This window comes from Anas platyrhynchos, chromosome 7, assembly GCF_047663525.1.
Source record: "Anas platyrhynchos isolate ZD024472 breed Pekin duck chromosome 7, IASCAAS_PekinDuck_T2T, whole genome shotgun sequence".
Classification (NCBI taxonomy): domain Eukaryota; kingdom Metazoa; phylum Chordata; class Aves; order Anseriformes; family Anatidae; genus Anas; species Anas platyrhynchos.
Window position 1 is genome coordinate 12,790,962 of NC_092593.1, and position 16,506 is coordinate 12,807,467.

At 39.0% G+C, this 16,506-nt stretch overlaps 1 protein-coding gene across 3 annotated transcripts in view; it reads right to left on the bottom strand.

The window, feature by feature from the left end:
- The window catches only part of CNTNAP5 (contactin associated protein family member 5), a 286,068-nt gene that overhangs the window by 119,559 nt on the left and 150,003 nt on the right, over nucleotides 1-16,506 (bottom strand). For all 3 annotated transcript variants that reach the window (XM_027461259.3, XM_038182237.2, XM_072040750.1), the window contains exons 9-11: nucleotides 12,931-13,195; nucleotides 10,099-10,248; nucleotides 8,885-9,056 (exon numbers count right to left, since the gene is read on the bottom strand). In XM_027461259.3, the coding sequence (XP_027317060.2) occupies nucleotides 8,885-9,056; nucleotides 10,099-10,248; nucleotides 12,931-13,195 (587 nt within the window). The remainder of the gene's footprint in view (nucleotides 1-8,884; nucleotides 9,057-10,098; nucleotides 10,249-12,930; nucleotides 13,196-16,506) is intronic.

Here is a 16,506-nt window from a genome sequence, read left to right on the forward strand (position 1 = left end):
TCTCATTTGCATGGCCAACTTAGAAAAAAAAAACATATAAAGTTTGGCTTCAGCTGCAGGGCATACATTAATTCTTAGAAGAGATTAGGGAAATGCAAAAGGAGACTGTACTTTCATCAGATTTATCCTAACCCGCTTCACCTGCAATAGTAATTAATTTCCCAAAGGTCCATTTTGACAGTACAACACATGAAATAACATTAAGTTCATTACTAAAAGAAGGAAAAAGTTGGAAATTATTATTTCTTACAAGTAAAAACTGATAGTAAAATCTAACGGAATCTACAAAGGAAGTACATAAAAAGTAGGATTTAAAAGGTCAGATCTATGTGGCAAGGAAAAAGAATACTTTAAACTAATTTATTTAGAAAATATTACGAGGAATTTCCACAGATAAAACATGCCTAGGGATAAAAGGGTAAGGACTAAGGACACTTTTCTTTCACTTCTTTGTGCTCCATGACTCAGGAGCACAGGGACACAAACCTGTGAATCAACTCAGCGTGCTTCTCCCTAATGAAGTAAACTGTTAATGTCAATCCCATCGCAGTGATTATTATGTATACCACATGCTGCTCTCTCCACTAGTATTTCCTAGGAGAATTAGAATATGCAGATGAATCTTGGTTTAATAAGGATGGCAATAACAGTGTGTGTGCCTGCCCACTGACGCTAGCATGATAAAACAATGCCAGAATTTGTAAGGAGATATCTGAGGTCAAGTTTGCATTCCTAACTGCAAATCCTTGGAATCCCCAGAATGTCCTACAAGACAAGCCATCATCAGCCCATCTGTTAAGGTGGTTTCAACGTGAATCCTTTTGTTTTGTTTTGTTTCTTCCTAGGTCACTTAAGGGAACTGAAGTTCCCAGTGTTGTCCTTGACAAGTACTGTCAGTATTTGCTATAGTGAGGGCATGGTGCCAGCCAAGTAAAAATAGGACAACCCAGTCAAAGCTTCATCAGCGCAAAATCAACACTAACTGCAGCAATCAGATTAAAGTACCCTCTCAGTTACAGGCAGGGAGAGCAATGCATGTATTTATGTATTCATGTGGATGTGTGCCTAAAGTAAAGGAGGCTCTGACTACTAGTTTATTTATGAATGACAGGTTTAGCACAGAAATGTGCTGTGGCTTCAGTCCCAAAACTATCACGTCTCAGATACATAAGCACAAATTGTGTATACAACTTATGACGATATAATAACGGGTGTACTGTGCTTCTGCACCTGCCTTAGCCCTACCTTTGTCCAGGTAAACTTTGTCACCAAAGAGTCAATAGCTTCAAGCTTTTTCAGCCCTGGCAGGGAGGGCAAAATCACATTGAAGTTCAGGCTCCTTAGCAAAGCTTCTCTGTCAACAAACAACCTAAAGGCCACATCCATTGTGATACAGGTTGAGAAGTTCAAAAGCATGAAGGTAACCGACATGATTGTTAAAGATGCAACTATTCCTCTCTTGAAACCCTGATGGTAGCAACCATTTGTCTAGAACCATTTGGAGGAACAGAGACTAGTTCCATGATGTGAGGTCAGGGGAAAATAATGCCAGTTTTCTCCTTGCTACAGCTATTTGGTGCAAGATATCCCAACTGCAATATCTCCAAAGCACTTTTCTTTACAGAGTTTGAAGGTGCTGGTATGAGAAATCATGCCAGATCTTACCTCTTTGTGAACTGGAAACAGAATTTTCTCCTCTGTGACTAACACTGTGAAACAGAGTTTGTCCCATTACACACAAGAAGTGGATGAGATTAATGAACCCATGTCTACAAGCTTTAAGGCAGCCCTTGCTGATGTATTCCAAGGGGTCCATCTGCTGTAAGAGCAGACAGCCTTGCACAGCCCAAAGGGAGCATCTGTGCCATATGATGTAGGGCTGGAAATCCACAGTGTTTCTGGACTGAGGTTTAATGATTTTCTGGCATGTTTTCCTAATATCCATGGCAACTCTTGAGCTGCCGTATCTCTTGAGCCCACATTCCTCCATCTATTAATTGAATAGGATGCCAACTATAGCAAACAACCAACTCAGTGTCAGGACTGAAGCTAGTACTTCTAGTCCCAAAATCCAGCATTCCAGCCAATTGCTGAATGGGAAATCCCAGAGCTTCTCAACAGTGTGGCCAAGTTCTCAGCATCTGCATATTTATTTTCCTATCCATTTCATTTATTTTTAAATGAGAGGCTGCTTGAAATTCTCCCAAGCTATACCTTCCATTGTTTGCCCACATACACACAGACCAACACCCCCACTAATCCATTGCTATGCAGAAAGAGAAAACAGTGCAAAAAGAATTATTACTTAGCAAAATGCAAAGTCATATTCCCACATATTTTGAAATGAGCACAGACACAACAAAACATATTTCTGCTCTGAAAAACTGAGTACAAAGAGTTGCCCATGATGAAGAGAATGTTTTAAAAAGTAAGAAACTCAGAATTCTCAGTACTAAGACCTATCTCCAGACTTCAGTTCAGATCACCAGTGCCTCTACTCCAGTTTCCTTACTCTGTTGGTGTCACAGCAAAGATGCAGATGAGGTGACTTTAAGAACATCTCACCAAACTCTCTATCAGCTTCCAGCAATCTGTGGCTTAAGGATTCATGTATGTCTTCCTGGCTTTTTCCTTTACATTTGACCTCTACAGCATCTAATGACATCCACTTTGATGCTGTGTAAGATGTGAATTTTGAGAAACAGCAAATACTTCATGATTCACCTCCTTCATGCTGCTCCTCAATGCACAATCCTGCTTAGCTCTTGTATCCAGGCTGAAAAGTCCTAGCCTATTTATTTTTTCCTTGTAGACAACAGTTTGTGGCACACAAGAACAGAGGGTCAGTTTTAGAAACAGCTGAAAGGCCTGAATGACAGACTTATAGTCAGAGCTGCACACATCACCTCTGAGTGACCCAGAGAGGACATACTTCTTGGAAAGGGTTGTTCAGGCCAAGGCTGAGATCAGTGAATATATCCAACTGGATTTTCACTTCTTTTAACAACTGAAATAGAGGATGCGAAGTGATCAACACACAGTTATTAGCTTGATATATGAAAGTGTAAATGCTTCCATAAATGTCCAGTGCCTTAGTCCCTGCCTCCTCCCAACACCATATGAATATCTTGCCATCATTTTGACCACATCTGAAAGATGGTCAGACACCTCAAAGCCAAGAAGTGAGACAATGTCATGAAAATAGAAAGATGAGTAGAAAAGAATCAAGCTAGTGGTCATCAAAAGAAACATACGGCCTCAGATGAATCCTCATTCTAGACATTATGGAGTCCACAAAGAAGAACCCACCCCCCCAGAAAAAAAAAAAAAAAAAAGAGTAGCAAGTTCTGTCACTCACAGAACATCACCCTGTAGTTGCAAAAATGAATCATGCATTGTTAGAAGCAAAGAGCGAAACAGGAAAAGGACAAATGGATAGAATTTGTAGCTCTTCCTCCTCCATTTCTTTACACTCTAAACTTAAAATATATACAAGTTAAAAAAAAATATATATATTAAAAAACACCATACCTGAGGGCTATCTGCCTGCCTCCCCACCCTGCCACAGAACTTCCTTAGAGCACCAGAGAGATGCATCTACCAAACAAGTTCTCACAGGTGTGTGATACAATTCTGAGCTGAATTCCTGACAGGCTCTTCCCACATTTATATGCTTTTTTTTTTCTGAAGCAATGTTATTGTTGTTGACATTTCAGACCCCCCTAAAGCAAGAACAAGCCACAGCTGTTCTAGCTGGAGGAGAAGCCTGAGCAAATGCAGAAAATCATAAAGAGCTGGAAGGGAACTCAGGAGATCACTTAGTCCATGCCTATGCCCCAAGGCAGGATTGTGCATACCCATGTTTGCTGTTTCTCAGAGACTCATGTAACCTGTTCTTAAAGTCTTCCAGTGACTTGACAGTTTCCTCAGGCAGCCTATGCCACAGGTGTTCTCCTGTACATCTTGGCCAGAGAAGATTATTCTTTTCTGAACTGCAGCAGCCTTTTACCACCTGAGGCCCGTTATGCTGCCTTCCCTCAGCAATCTCTTTTCTGGTTGAAGAACCAGCACTTAATCAGTCTTTCTTTGCAGAGAATGTTTTCTAGACCCATTTTATTTGAGTTCTGAATATGTTCATAGAGAACAGAAATTTAAAAGCAAGAGTGCTAATGAACCTGTGATGGCTAAACATCAGGATTAATGGCCAAAGACAGAAAGAATCATTCTGTTCTCACCAGACTTTCTTACCAGTCAGGCTTTTTCCTGGAAGCTTTTAGATTTATTATATCACCTTAGAAGACGCCTTCTTTCCCAAAAACCACTTACAATGCAAAATCCCAGGAGTGAGGGTTGTATTATCCCTCTACGAACCTAATTTACATCAATCTGAACTAAAAATAAATCCACAAAGAGCCTGCATTTATTTGCCAGATGGCTTGTGGTCACGATTGTCAGTGTAGGACTTGTACTTCTGCAAAGTATGCATACGTACCCAAAGACACCTCCTTCCCTCCCCAGAAGTCTCTGAATTCAGGGACTTCATGGCACCTTCACTTCCATGTTTCATCTCTGCCTTGTTACTCTCTGCTCTGTACTCGGCTGCTATATTTTTCTGACTCATTAATTCAGCGTAAAGCAAACACACCCTGCTGAGTACCTGGCACTCCTAACCAAGCAGAAATCCTGAAGAGGCAACAACAAAGACAGAGAAAATTAAACAAATACGCTTTCTTTTACATATGGAGCAGACCTCTATGGCTTAGGAGCATATTATCTCATTTTTTCTTTACGTGGGGATAAATGCATTGGAAAACAGCTATGACATCTAACACTTCGTAACAAGAGCAATGTAAGCACCACACTTTACAACACCCTCAGAAAACACAGAGAAATCTATGCTTTTGGACAACCACAGTAAATATACATACTATGAACAAAAGAAAAACAGTTTACTAGATTAACAGCATAAAGGCAGCAGAGGTAATGCCAAGTCCTACACATGCACTGTTACAAGAAAGATTGCTTCCTCCTACAAATTGTATTTTCCCATTTCACAAGGTGTTGGGAACAGTATCCAGGAAGAGCTGTGCCCTGAAGGAGGCAAAGGGAATATGGTATTACTTTCCAGAACTTGTGGAACAGACACAGCTCTGAACATACTGGGGGTGCCTCTCCTTGCACAGGTTATGTCACCTGAGAATGACATGCAGGTACCATCCAAGGGCATGGAAAATCAGAGATGACTTCAGATGCCACAGTAGGAATAAAAACAATTATGGCACTGCAACTGAGGGCTGCAAACAGGTGGTTTCTTATTAGGAGATAGCACTAACTAGCCTTCTTCCATCATAAGGACAGTCTGTGTTGACTACTTCAGACTGCACAATGTCTTAATGTCCTCATGAAAGCATGTAAGACTTGAGTTTCCTTTGCGTTACCTGCTAATCCCAGCTGTCTCAGATACCTCCTAGACTACCCTTTCAGGCAGGACCGGAGCAGCTACCGGGTGGTCTCATTCACAGAAATGCTGAGGCTGGAAGACAACTCTGGAGGTCCCTGGCAAGAGTCACCTGCTCAAAGCAGGGTCAATGACAATAGATTCACTCAGGTCTGCAAAAGCATTTTCACTTGGCACTGTCTTCTCAGACACCAATGAAAAGAAGGCAAAATTCTGTATATACCTATGGAGATCGCCATTTTTTTCTGAGTACTGTTTAATACCTCAGCTAGTGTCAAAGCATTTATCTCCCAGAAATAGGTACTGAAGAATAGAAAAAACAAATACAGGGATACAGAAGGCATTCATGCAAAGTTCACCTGAGCACACATATAGTTCAAATACTAGAGATGAAATGATGAGGTATTAAGGCTCAGTCCCTCAGGTAGCTCCATTTAAATTAATGGAGGCTCATCGCTTTATACTGAGAATCCTGGCATGAGCATAATAAGCTTACACAATTCATTGCTCTTTCTCTCTCTCAAAAAAAAAAAAAAAAAGAAACAAACAAACAAACAAAAAACATACTGCCAGCATCAACAGTAGTCCCAACTTGTCATCTTTCAAAATAAACCCGTTAATCCTCTTTCTAAGAGCCAAAATAAGTTGCAGAGAGCTGTCTAGCTACTGTTTTCAGAGCCCAGGTCTGAACAAGCTTGGCCTACAAGCCTGTAACAAATGAATTGCTTTCTAAATAGAGGCATATTCCTCAAAGAGCTTTCTGTGCTTAGGTAACTAAGACAAATGCCCCATTTACATGTTAATTAAGAAACACAATTCCCACATGTGTTAAAATTACAAAAACGTGCTTTTACAGTGCACATCGCAATAAATCTTACAATTAAGAAAGGGGAGATCATATTTCTTGTGGATGATACTCTTACAGAATTTTAACACTCCTTACATATATAGAATGAGCAGCTGCATATTGCATGCCTGGAGCCAGACCCCAACTTTCCTACAAGCCCAGAGCTGCTGCAATATAGAGCACTAGTTAAACTACAGAGACTGTAAATGATGTGTCAGACACTTTGTGCAATGAACCAATCTGAATAAGGCTTGAAAACATACTCAAGCATAGACCATGCAGACTAGACAGCAAGGCTGACCTTCAATTTGCCAGAATTCTGAATTCAAATCTCCTGTTCTCCCCAACCTTCCATCTATAGTTTAACTAATTAGGCCATAATATGGACCTGAAGAACATAAAATGTTCAAAAAATGTTAGGAAGAATACACTCCAAGAATACTTTCATGGTCAGGCTTTCCTCAGGTTAACCACTGGATTAGGAACAACCCTGTTGGAAAATAATACAAAGGATTTGCCTCTTATCTGTATTTTCTTAATTCATTTTCATTTAATTTCATCCCTCTTTCCAATGGCCTGTTTCTGCTATGATCACTCAACTTCAGTTCTACACCAGCAGTACTTCACCCTGAGAATCTTACAACAATTTTTGTAACTTCCTGAAATCTATTTTGTAAATTTAACTTCTCTCAGGATGTGAGAAATATGTAGTATGATTTGGACAAAAAAAAAAAAATCCTTCTTTCTTCCCTGCAAAATAATTTCAGCAGAATTATTGGAGTTGCCAGACAGGGAGAGCGCACTGAGTGTTTCACTACCCGAGAAAGCTGCAATCCCCATGACTCCAGCAATGCTCATTCCTTTTGGTTACCAGGGGAATTTCAGAATTTCTGTACAATACTTTACTACACTGAAGGTTTCTATCTTTCCCTTCAGGGCAGGTCCACTGTTACACTGAATCCAGCCATAAGAGAAACACTTTTGACAATTATCAATTGTCTTTTCCCCCCTTTTTAATCTACTTTGTCTTTTTCACGTAGATCATATAGTAGAGACATAAATTTAAGGCTGTCCAGAGAATCGTAGTGGAACAGACCACATTCATCTTCACTAGACCACGTATAGCTTTTATTTATGCATGACATATTCAAGCCAATGATTATGCAAAATAAAGTTCCACCTTTCTTATTATGTTTGGATCCTTGCCTTAAATAGTTTATGGTATCATCACAGACATATGCTTGTCATCTTTGGGATGCCAAAGATGAGAATGACACTTGGAGTAGTACCATAGATTTACTTTGCAGCCTGGACTCTGTGACAGTGAAGGCATTGGAGATTTCTCATAGCACCTCTGCCACATACCAGAAGCATTTTCTTCTGTTTCAATATACAAATTGGCATTGAATGGTCCACTTAATATTAAAGAATCTGTTCTTTCAGGAAAGAAAACACAATGCTTTTTTTATCTCTTAATTCACCGGAAAGTTTATATTTTTATCCCCTTTGTTAAATATGCTGCTTCTTATCAATTCCATCTACCATTCCAGACACACCAAGTGTGAAATTCATATCTACCTGAATTTGGTCATCATTAAACTTAACAGATTTGATCAACAGAGTCAATATTTTCTCCATACAAGTTAAAAAACACGAGCACAAAAATCTCATATAAGAGCGATTTTTCCCACCTTACAAGCTCTTGCAATCTGATCCTTCCTATAGAAAGCAATGAGATCAGCTTTCAGCTACACCTAAGCAGTATGTCTGAAAAATTACTTTCAGTCCTTAAGCTCCTAACGTATTTCCAAAATATCCTTACTATTCACTTAACTATCTGAAGCATGTGAAATTTTCAGCAGTTCCATTTTCATTTTTCAGAACTTAGCCAGATTTAAAAACAAACAAAACCAGAATCTATCCATAAGAAGCAAAGAAGAAATTAGGAAATATGTAAAAAATGTTGGTTGCTTATTTCTTCTCTACCCTTGAATAGAAAATCTGGGCTTTCTCTCAGATTTTAACTTCCTAGTGATTCAGATCAGTATATAAACTAAAATGTGTGTTTGGTAGACACAGGCATTTCATCATAATATTGACTTGCACCAAATGGTCAATATGCTGCATGAGGTGTACCATATCTTCATTATGGAAGTGTTGTGCTGTAATGGCTAAGAAGAAAAATTGTAAATGATCTACCTAAACAAAAACAACTAGTATATTAAGGGGATGACATGTTCTGATGAATCAAATAATTTTTCCTTCTCTTTCATTTCCCTCTAAAACTTCAAAGCAATCAAATGTTGTTTATGCATAAAATTTAATCCTTTCACCAATCTGTAGTTTGATTGGATTTGCATACTCTATTTCATACAAGTCAATGTGAAGAGAGCCTCATGTAATTGAAACTATTTCCCCTCCAGCTCTTCTATCTTTGCTGTAATATTTCCTATTAGTAGCTTTATTATGCCTAATATCTTTAATGTTGGCAGATGAGAATTTTCACTTAATGTAACCTGTATTTATAAACCACTAGGATGAAAAAAGAACAAACACAAGAAAGAGGAAACAATAATTACCTGTCTTTGATGCCACACAGATCAATGTGTAAATCACTGAAATTCCCCAGGGAGCCTTGCTGAACTAAAATGAGGTCCTTGGGCTGGTTATCAATAAAGATGAGCCTCATACAGCCTTGAAAAGCAGTAATGGGATTTAAACATTGGGAATCAGTGAAATTGTCAGGGCACCCTGTGGGAAAAAAGAAAAGAGGCAGAGAAGAATATTGGAATGTTCATCTGTTTCTGCTGGGATTTCCTAATGTAAAGGCTTGGACGGTCATTATTCCAAGTGTTTTTTGAGCTATGCAACTTTCTGTGCTATAAATCTTTCAGTAAAAAAATAAAATAAAAAAGCGAAGAAATAAAGGATATCTCACCACTAGAGATATCAGAGTATGAGATTTTTGCATGTGCTAGGCAAAATCAAAATTCATTTTTTGCATGTTCTTTAAACCTCACAGTCAATAGCAATTGACTCCCATAAGAAAAGCTGTGCAAACTATGAAATTATTATGGGTTAAATTCTGCTGCTGAGGCAAGGCACAGATTATAATGGTGAAATCATAGGGACAGCAAGCAAGAAAATCATTTCTGTCTGAACCTCTATGGTATTTGGCCAATTCTGAGATCCAAAGCCTTCTGCATATCCTCACTTAGCACTGTATCCAGAGAGTTCATCAGATCAGAGCCTCATTGCAGTAAGCAAAACGCAGAAGTATGTCAGAGCTAAAATAGACAGTTGATGACACTCCCTTTATCTACATTAATGCTTACACTCCAAAAAACAGGAGGTAGTATTTTTCAAGATTCTTTCCATTTTCAGAATTGAGCTAAACCTACATTCATTTCAATGAAAGCACAGTATCTAAATACCTTTGTAGATCTGAGCCATGTGTCAATTATGTTCTGAAGTCTAAAATCACTGAGCCTGATCAGGACAGTGATATCTACAGGAATTTTAATGCAACTGGCAGTGCTCTGTCCTTTTAACCAGAAAAAAACACTCATGCCTAGTACAGATACGCGGCTTTTGCATGTTTTACTAGCTAGATATAGCTACTCCTCAGCTAGTCCACTTTAACAGCTGTGTTAGTCTGCAATGCAACTCAATAGGTGGTAAAAAATCAGTTACTACAGCATTTGCTATTAGGTGCAAAGTACATTTGGGAGACCTCAGAATCTGAGAATTTCCATCATGAAAACCTGTCCTATGTCTATCTGAAACAACTTACCTCCAAAATAGTAGCTGTTTCCCGAGTAGATCCTTGAGACAATGGTTGCATGGCTGGCAGTGGCAGCATTGTTATCCAGTGTCAGGGTAATTCGATGCCTTCTGGCATTGATGTTAACTGAATGCCAAAGACCATCATGGAGATTGGTGCCTGGGAAAGAAAAAAAAAAGAAAAAGGCACAAAGGGTGAAAAAATGTGAAAAAAGAAGTGCAGGAGACAACAACGTTTTTCAAATCTTTGCTTCCAACCTGTGATCACAAACAGTCAGCAGAACCCAACATGGGCAAAAACAGCAGCTGAAAAGAACTCATTGCCTCTGAAAGTAAACTGGCATAGAAGGTCCAAGAAAGGGAAAGTTTTTAGGAGTATTTAAGTAGATCATCTGCACATTTTGATCCAACCTGCTTGCTATACTGCAGGCACTCATGCATGTTTGCTGTGCCCTTTACCTTCTTGGTAGTACACTACTAACATTGGGGGGGGAGAGGGGGGGAAGGGAGAGAGGGTGATTATGATTACTTTGAGTCTGTTGGGAAATGCTTGTAGCTCACAGGATTGTGCAGAGATCTCTACTAAACTTCTAGGACTAAATGCATACCTGAGATTTCAGAGGATTAGTTTCAGTGAAATGGTCATAACTTCTCTCAGTCTCCTTATGAAAGCTGACAATCCCCAATATGTTTCAGTAGGACTTCTGTCCTTAAAACCCTTCAGCACTAAGTTAGCACACACTCTTATTGATGGATGTGCCCATATATATTAGATTTTGACATGGGTTTTCTGAGATCTGGGATTGTTGCTCTGTCCAGGAACCTTTAAAGGGATGTGGGAGATTATAGTACTGGGTAGCCTCTTTCTGTTATACATTTATGCAAAGTAACAGGGAAATAACACCTCCATTTTCATATTCTGAAAATCAATGTTGCATCTTGGGGCTCTTGAAATAGCACCACAAGGATACAAAGAAACTCCACATCCTCTACATTGACAACCATGAAAAGCAGTGGGCAAATCTCTGAGCTCTCACACAGTGGTGCAGATCAAAAGTAAACCAATCACACTTTGACGTACACTACCATCAAGCTGCAGTCTCTGAGACCAGGCTCAGACAACTAGCATTTATTCCCCTCCCTAATGGGATATTTTTTGTTAATGTAGCTTTCAGAAGAAACAAACTAGCACTTAGTGACACAAAGAGGTGTGAGAACAGTTCAAAACAAAATAAAAAAAATTATGGGTGTTATGTGTATGAAAAGCCATTTCGTTAGGAATTTGAAAATGAGACTATTTCTGGAGTAATGGCTGCTAACGCACACACAATTTCCATAGAATAAGACGCCAGTTTCTCAGGGGGAACAAAAAAAAAAAAAAAAGAAAAAAAAAAAGGGTGAGTTTACAGCTAGAACAAGTCCATTATGAAATACTGTGTTTAAGTTTGAAAAGATGCCAAGAAAAAATAGGCCACATTTGGGTCAAAACCAGGTCCATTCTTGACTAAACATGACTTTATTGTGAGTATCAACATCTGCAAGACATGGCACTTGCAATTTTTGCACATTTTCCATGTGTAAGTAGGCAGTTTAGCAATGTTTTGGATAGCACCAAAGGCTGGGCTCAGGATCATGATTTCAGACCTACATAAAAACAAGTACACCCAAACAAATATTGGCATTATCTCAGATTTGTCAATCTAATTAGGACTGCAATAAAGGCTGGAAATTCAGTTTTCAACATTTGGTTGCAGCAAACTGAAGCTGTAACAATCCACATGAATAAGGACAGATGCACGGCTGCCTCATTTTCTATCACAAAAGGGAATAAAATACACATACGGAGCAGCTCTGCTTTGACAACTCTGTCAGATTTTCTCTATATTTCATTTAATAGACACAACTGTACTCTTTTAGTCTGCACCAAGAATATTTTATATTACATATTTTTAAACAGATGTTCTTTTTAGAAAATACTATATTATTCAGACCTCTGAGTTCCATCAAGTCTATTATACATCCATGTTTGGAAACTGTGTATTCAGCCTACGTGGAAATGAATTTCCTGGACTCCCACCCAGCATGGTTGCATAGTAGTATGAGACGTGCACGGCCCTGGGCTAGAATACTTCTGCTCAGGAAACCAGCATGGCATATATAGGTCACACTGAGATGACAGCTGGGCCACCCTGGTCCTTGCTCTGCTGTACAGTTTGAAACTGTTTCCTTGTCTCTTGGAGACGAAACACAGCTGGTCTGTTTAATGTTTACAAGCAATTTCCCCTGAATTTTAGGTCAGAGAGGCAGCCACATTTCACCCATTTGCATCCCTACAGCTGCACAAAGCAGCTTGCAAATTGGCTTAGGATGCCAGTGAGGGAGTTTAAAGAGAGGAAGCCCATGGTCAGTTTCTCTTCTGAGTGTAGTGTAAAAGGAGAGTGTAAAGCAACAGCCAGATGAAGAAAATCAGCTCTGAGGCTGTGTTAACTTGTACTAGGGAAAAGCATAGCTGCCAAGCTGGCTCCCAGCTTACTTCAGCACAACGTGAGGACAAGAATCATGAAGGTCTGCATGTGACCTGACTGAAGAAAATTTAGCAGGACTTTGAAAACACAGAGATAACTGAAGAGTAGAATTAGTCTGAAGATTGTAGGATACCAACTCTTCATGTTCAGATCTTCCTCAAACTGCACAGTGTGGTGATACTACTGGAAAGTGCGAAAAAAAATTGTAAACAGAAAACAAGATTTGGTGCTTCTGTACTTTGCTATCCTTTCTTCCAGTGGCATTGAACCTTTGTATTTTAAAGAGAGATGGGTGAAAGAAAACAAGAATAAAGTACCTTCACTAATTTCCACAGGGTTTTCTGTCACTTTCTGAATAAGTAGTGTCAATCTCCCACCGTGGAGGTAAACCAAGAGAGATCCTGACTTTTCAGACAATTCAGTGGACAGGAGTAAGCCATCTTTATTCCATGTTCGAAACTGGAAACTGACTGACAAGCCATCAATTTGAGGAGTGCCAGGCAGTAGCAAGTAGCTTCTACTGGAGCTGACAAAGGTGATGGGAACAATTTGTGGTTCTGAGCAGGAAAAGGTCACGTTCCCCTGCAAATAATAAAAAGCAAACATTGTTAACATATTTTTTTCAGACATCAAAAAAAAAGTATTTAAATAAGCTCATTGGATTTCTACTGGTGCTAGGTACTAGGAAATAGGTATTTTTATTCAGACACAAACCTTTGGAACTCACTAGGAAATGTATTTGTTCATTCAGGGAAAACATACATGACTTCAAATTTTTATATTCACCCCAAGCAGAAAACAAACAAACAAACAAAAAAACCACTTCCAAATCTCAGTTCTTAGAAGGATCTAGATATGCTCCAAATGTTCTGTATCAAGTTCATGTCTGTATTTGCTGCAGGTCAGTGTTAGCCCAGACAGACCACCTCCACATGGCTGCCTGTGCTCTGTGTTTCCCAGTACTTCCCATTTCAAGCTCAAGTTTCGCTTTATGTCATTTGGATCTAGGCTGACTTCAGGAACTGACACCAAAGCACTACTAGCAAGTTCTCTTGAGCCTTCACGTGCTGCAGGATGTGACACAAAGGTCCCACACAATGACTGTGTACTGATGGGATTACATAACTGTGAATGAGAAAAGCTGCAAATTAGAAAAAAAAAAAAAAAAAAAGGAACTAGACTAAATTTATTTTAAATATAAACCAAAATGTAGCTGTTAACAACAATATTTTTTTGCCCACTTACACCGATGCTATATAGCCTTAAAAGTAATGTCTCCCTCATTTACTTCAATGTATCATATGGGACCAAACATGAGGCACGTTTCCAGTTTTCCAGAAATATATTCCATGTTTCAAATATTTAATATACAACTTCCAGTAGTAGTACTACTGACCACATTTTCTTTTACACAGGGTGACACACCCCTATGCTATTCCAAATAACAATGGTCAACTTAATAACATATTTTTATTTTTTTTTAAATAAATGATTATTCTGAAAAGATTCATAAGAAAAAAAATCATAAGAAAATTCAAGCTAAAAGTCTCTCAGATCCAGTACTTATAAGTGGGATAAAACAATACTTGTGTGATTTACTGGCTGATGGTAGGTCTCATGATTTCCATGGGGAATTTTGAGGAATTATTAAAACATTTGACACACAGCAAGAGCAGTGAAATCCAACATTATCTCAACACCAAACTTAAATGGTCTTTAACTTAATCAGTCATCCAACCCCGAAACCAATGATGCTATTTGCTGAGAAGAGCACCACATTTTCTCACAGCAGTCAGCAAAATCTGCACCAGCATGTATCTCTGTAGTTTATAAATGAACCAACTCCAGTGTTTTGTTCAGCCATTGTAGATTACCCAACTAGGTCATTCAAGCCATATAGTAAAATCTTAACAATATATAAAGCCAGAATACATTCAAGGAACTGTGTCTTTCAAGGCCACTCCAGGAAAGTGTTGCAGCCAGCTTGCTTTGAACTAGTCTGCTTTATAAAATACCAACTGGAATCCGATAAAAAAAAAAAAAAAAAAAGAGTAAAAGGCTTTCTCCATAGTACCACTTGTTATCAGAGCTGGTATCTCTCTCTAACAGGATAATTACAATGAACAGCACTTGATGGATGTGTAGGAAGTTGCGCAGTGTTTGGGGAATTCCTTTCTGAAATCTAAAACAGCTGATGGAACTGGTTCCCTATTGCTTTCAAATGTCTTTCTACCCTTTATTTTAAAATGGAAAATAAATAAAGTGCCAGAAAGAGACTGAATTTATCACTGCATGAAACAGCCCTTGACAGATATATATCTATATCAATCTATGTATTCCCTGCCTTGTTAGGTGAAGAATGCTACATAGCAGATTTAGCAATGGCAAAAGGTATCCATGGGTATATCATGTTACAATGAGTTTTGAGATATAATCCAAAGCTTATCCAAACTTATCTGAACATTAGTCAGGTGGGAAGTAAAATGGAAATTTGCTCTCAACCTTTTAAAAGTTTCTGCTACCTGCTGGGTATTGTCTGCAGAATAGATGCCACAGTTTGTTTGTTTGTTTGTTTGTTTTTGTTTGTTTGTTTGTTTTTGTTTGTTTGTTTGTTTTTGTTTGTTTGTTTTTTTTGTTGCTGTATTTGTACCTCCATTTTCAATCAAATTCAAAGCAGATAGACAAATTACACAAAGCAGTCAACTGCAATGATATAAACAAATATATGTAACTTTCTCTAGAGCTTTTTAAAGGTTTACAAAATCAAAATGAGATGACAAATCTTGGGAATCTTAGGCATTTATAGTGATTTAAGTATCTCCACACAAAGCAGTAAAGACATTTATAGATCTTATAAATACATAACAGTGGAGCTTGGAGGAAATTTCAAACGTTATCTGAGTCTGCACTCAAGTATCTAATTTGCTTCAGTGGCAGTGGGAGGCTCTAACAAAATGCAAGACTGTAGAGGGAAGGATTTGCAACATTCAGACAAGATTTTTGTCTCAAAGCTCTTTGCAGATTTTACATACTAACAGAACAAACTATAACTAGACTGACTTAATGGTGCCAAAGAAGGTGAATGCTGAGATAAAAAAAAAAAAAAAGTGTTTGCAATGCACAATAAACTTTCAGACAACCTTAAAATAAGGTAGTAGAGACATTGTGTTGTCAATACCACTTCAGCTGTTTGCAGTAACATCATCGGTTTTAAACCAAAACCCTGATGCACGTGCATGGGCTCAAACATAAGGCTAAGTTTCCACCTCTTTTTGATATAAGGTTCTTAATATATGCAACTAGTCCTAAACCCTTTCAAAAACTCAACAACACTCTTCAGTCATCCACAGTAGCTGGTTATTCATGCCACCTGGGATCCGTACAGAAAGAGTGTACTAGGACTTGAGCTGCAAGCAAGAGCATGGAGTAAACCCATGGCCTCTGTTGGGACATACAGGCAGGACCTATGCTCTCCCCCCCATGTTCAGACAGGAGAGACTTTATGCACTGTAGCCTCTCTGTTGAGTACAAAGAGACAGTGCAGGTGTGATCCCACCTGCCGCAAGAACAAGCAGGTGGGAAAGCTTAAAGGGTTTGTTGCAATATTCTGTGTACAGTTGCAGCCTGCTAAGAAGAGTGCCAGGCCTGCAAGGTCTCTGGGGTTGCTTGACAGGAGTTTCCAGGCCCAGACATCCTCGAGATCTGTGCATGTAGGCACCAGCCGCAGGTGACCAATCTCATGAGAGCTGGGCAGTGCCAGCTGGGCGTACAGCTGGTTCAGGCAGCAGGAAGCCATGTAGAACAGGCCCCTGGGGAGCATTAGCAGCCAAGAGTGGCACAGCAGTTTCCACACAAGAAGGGCAGAGCACTCTGCCAGTAGGCCAGCAGCCATC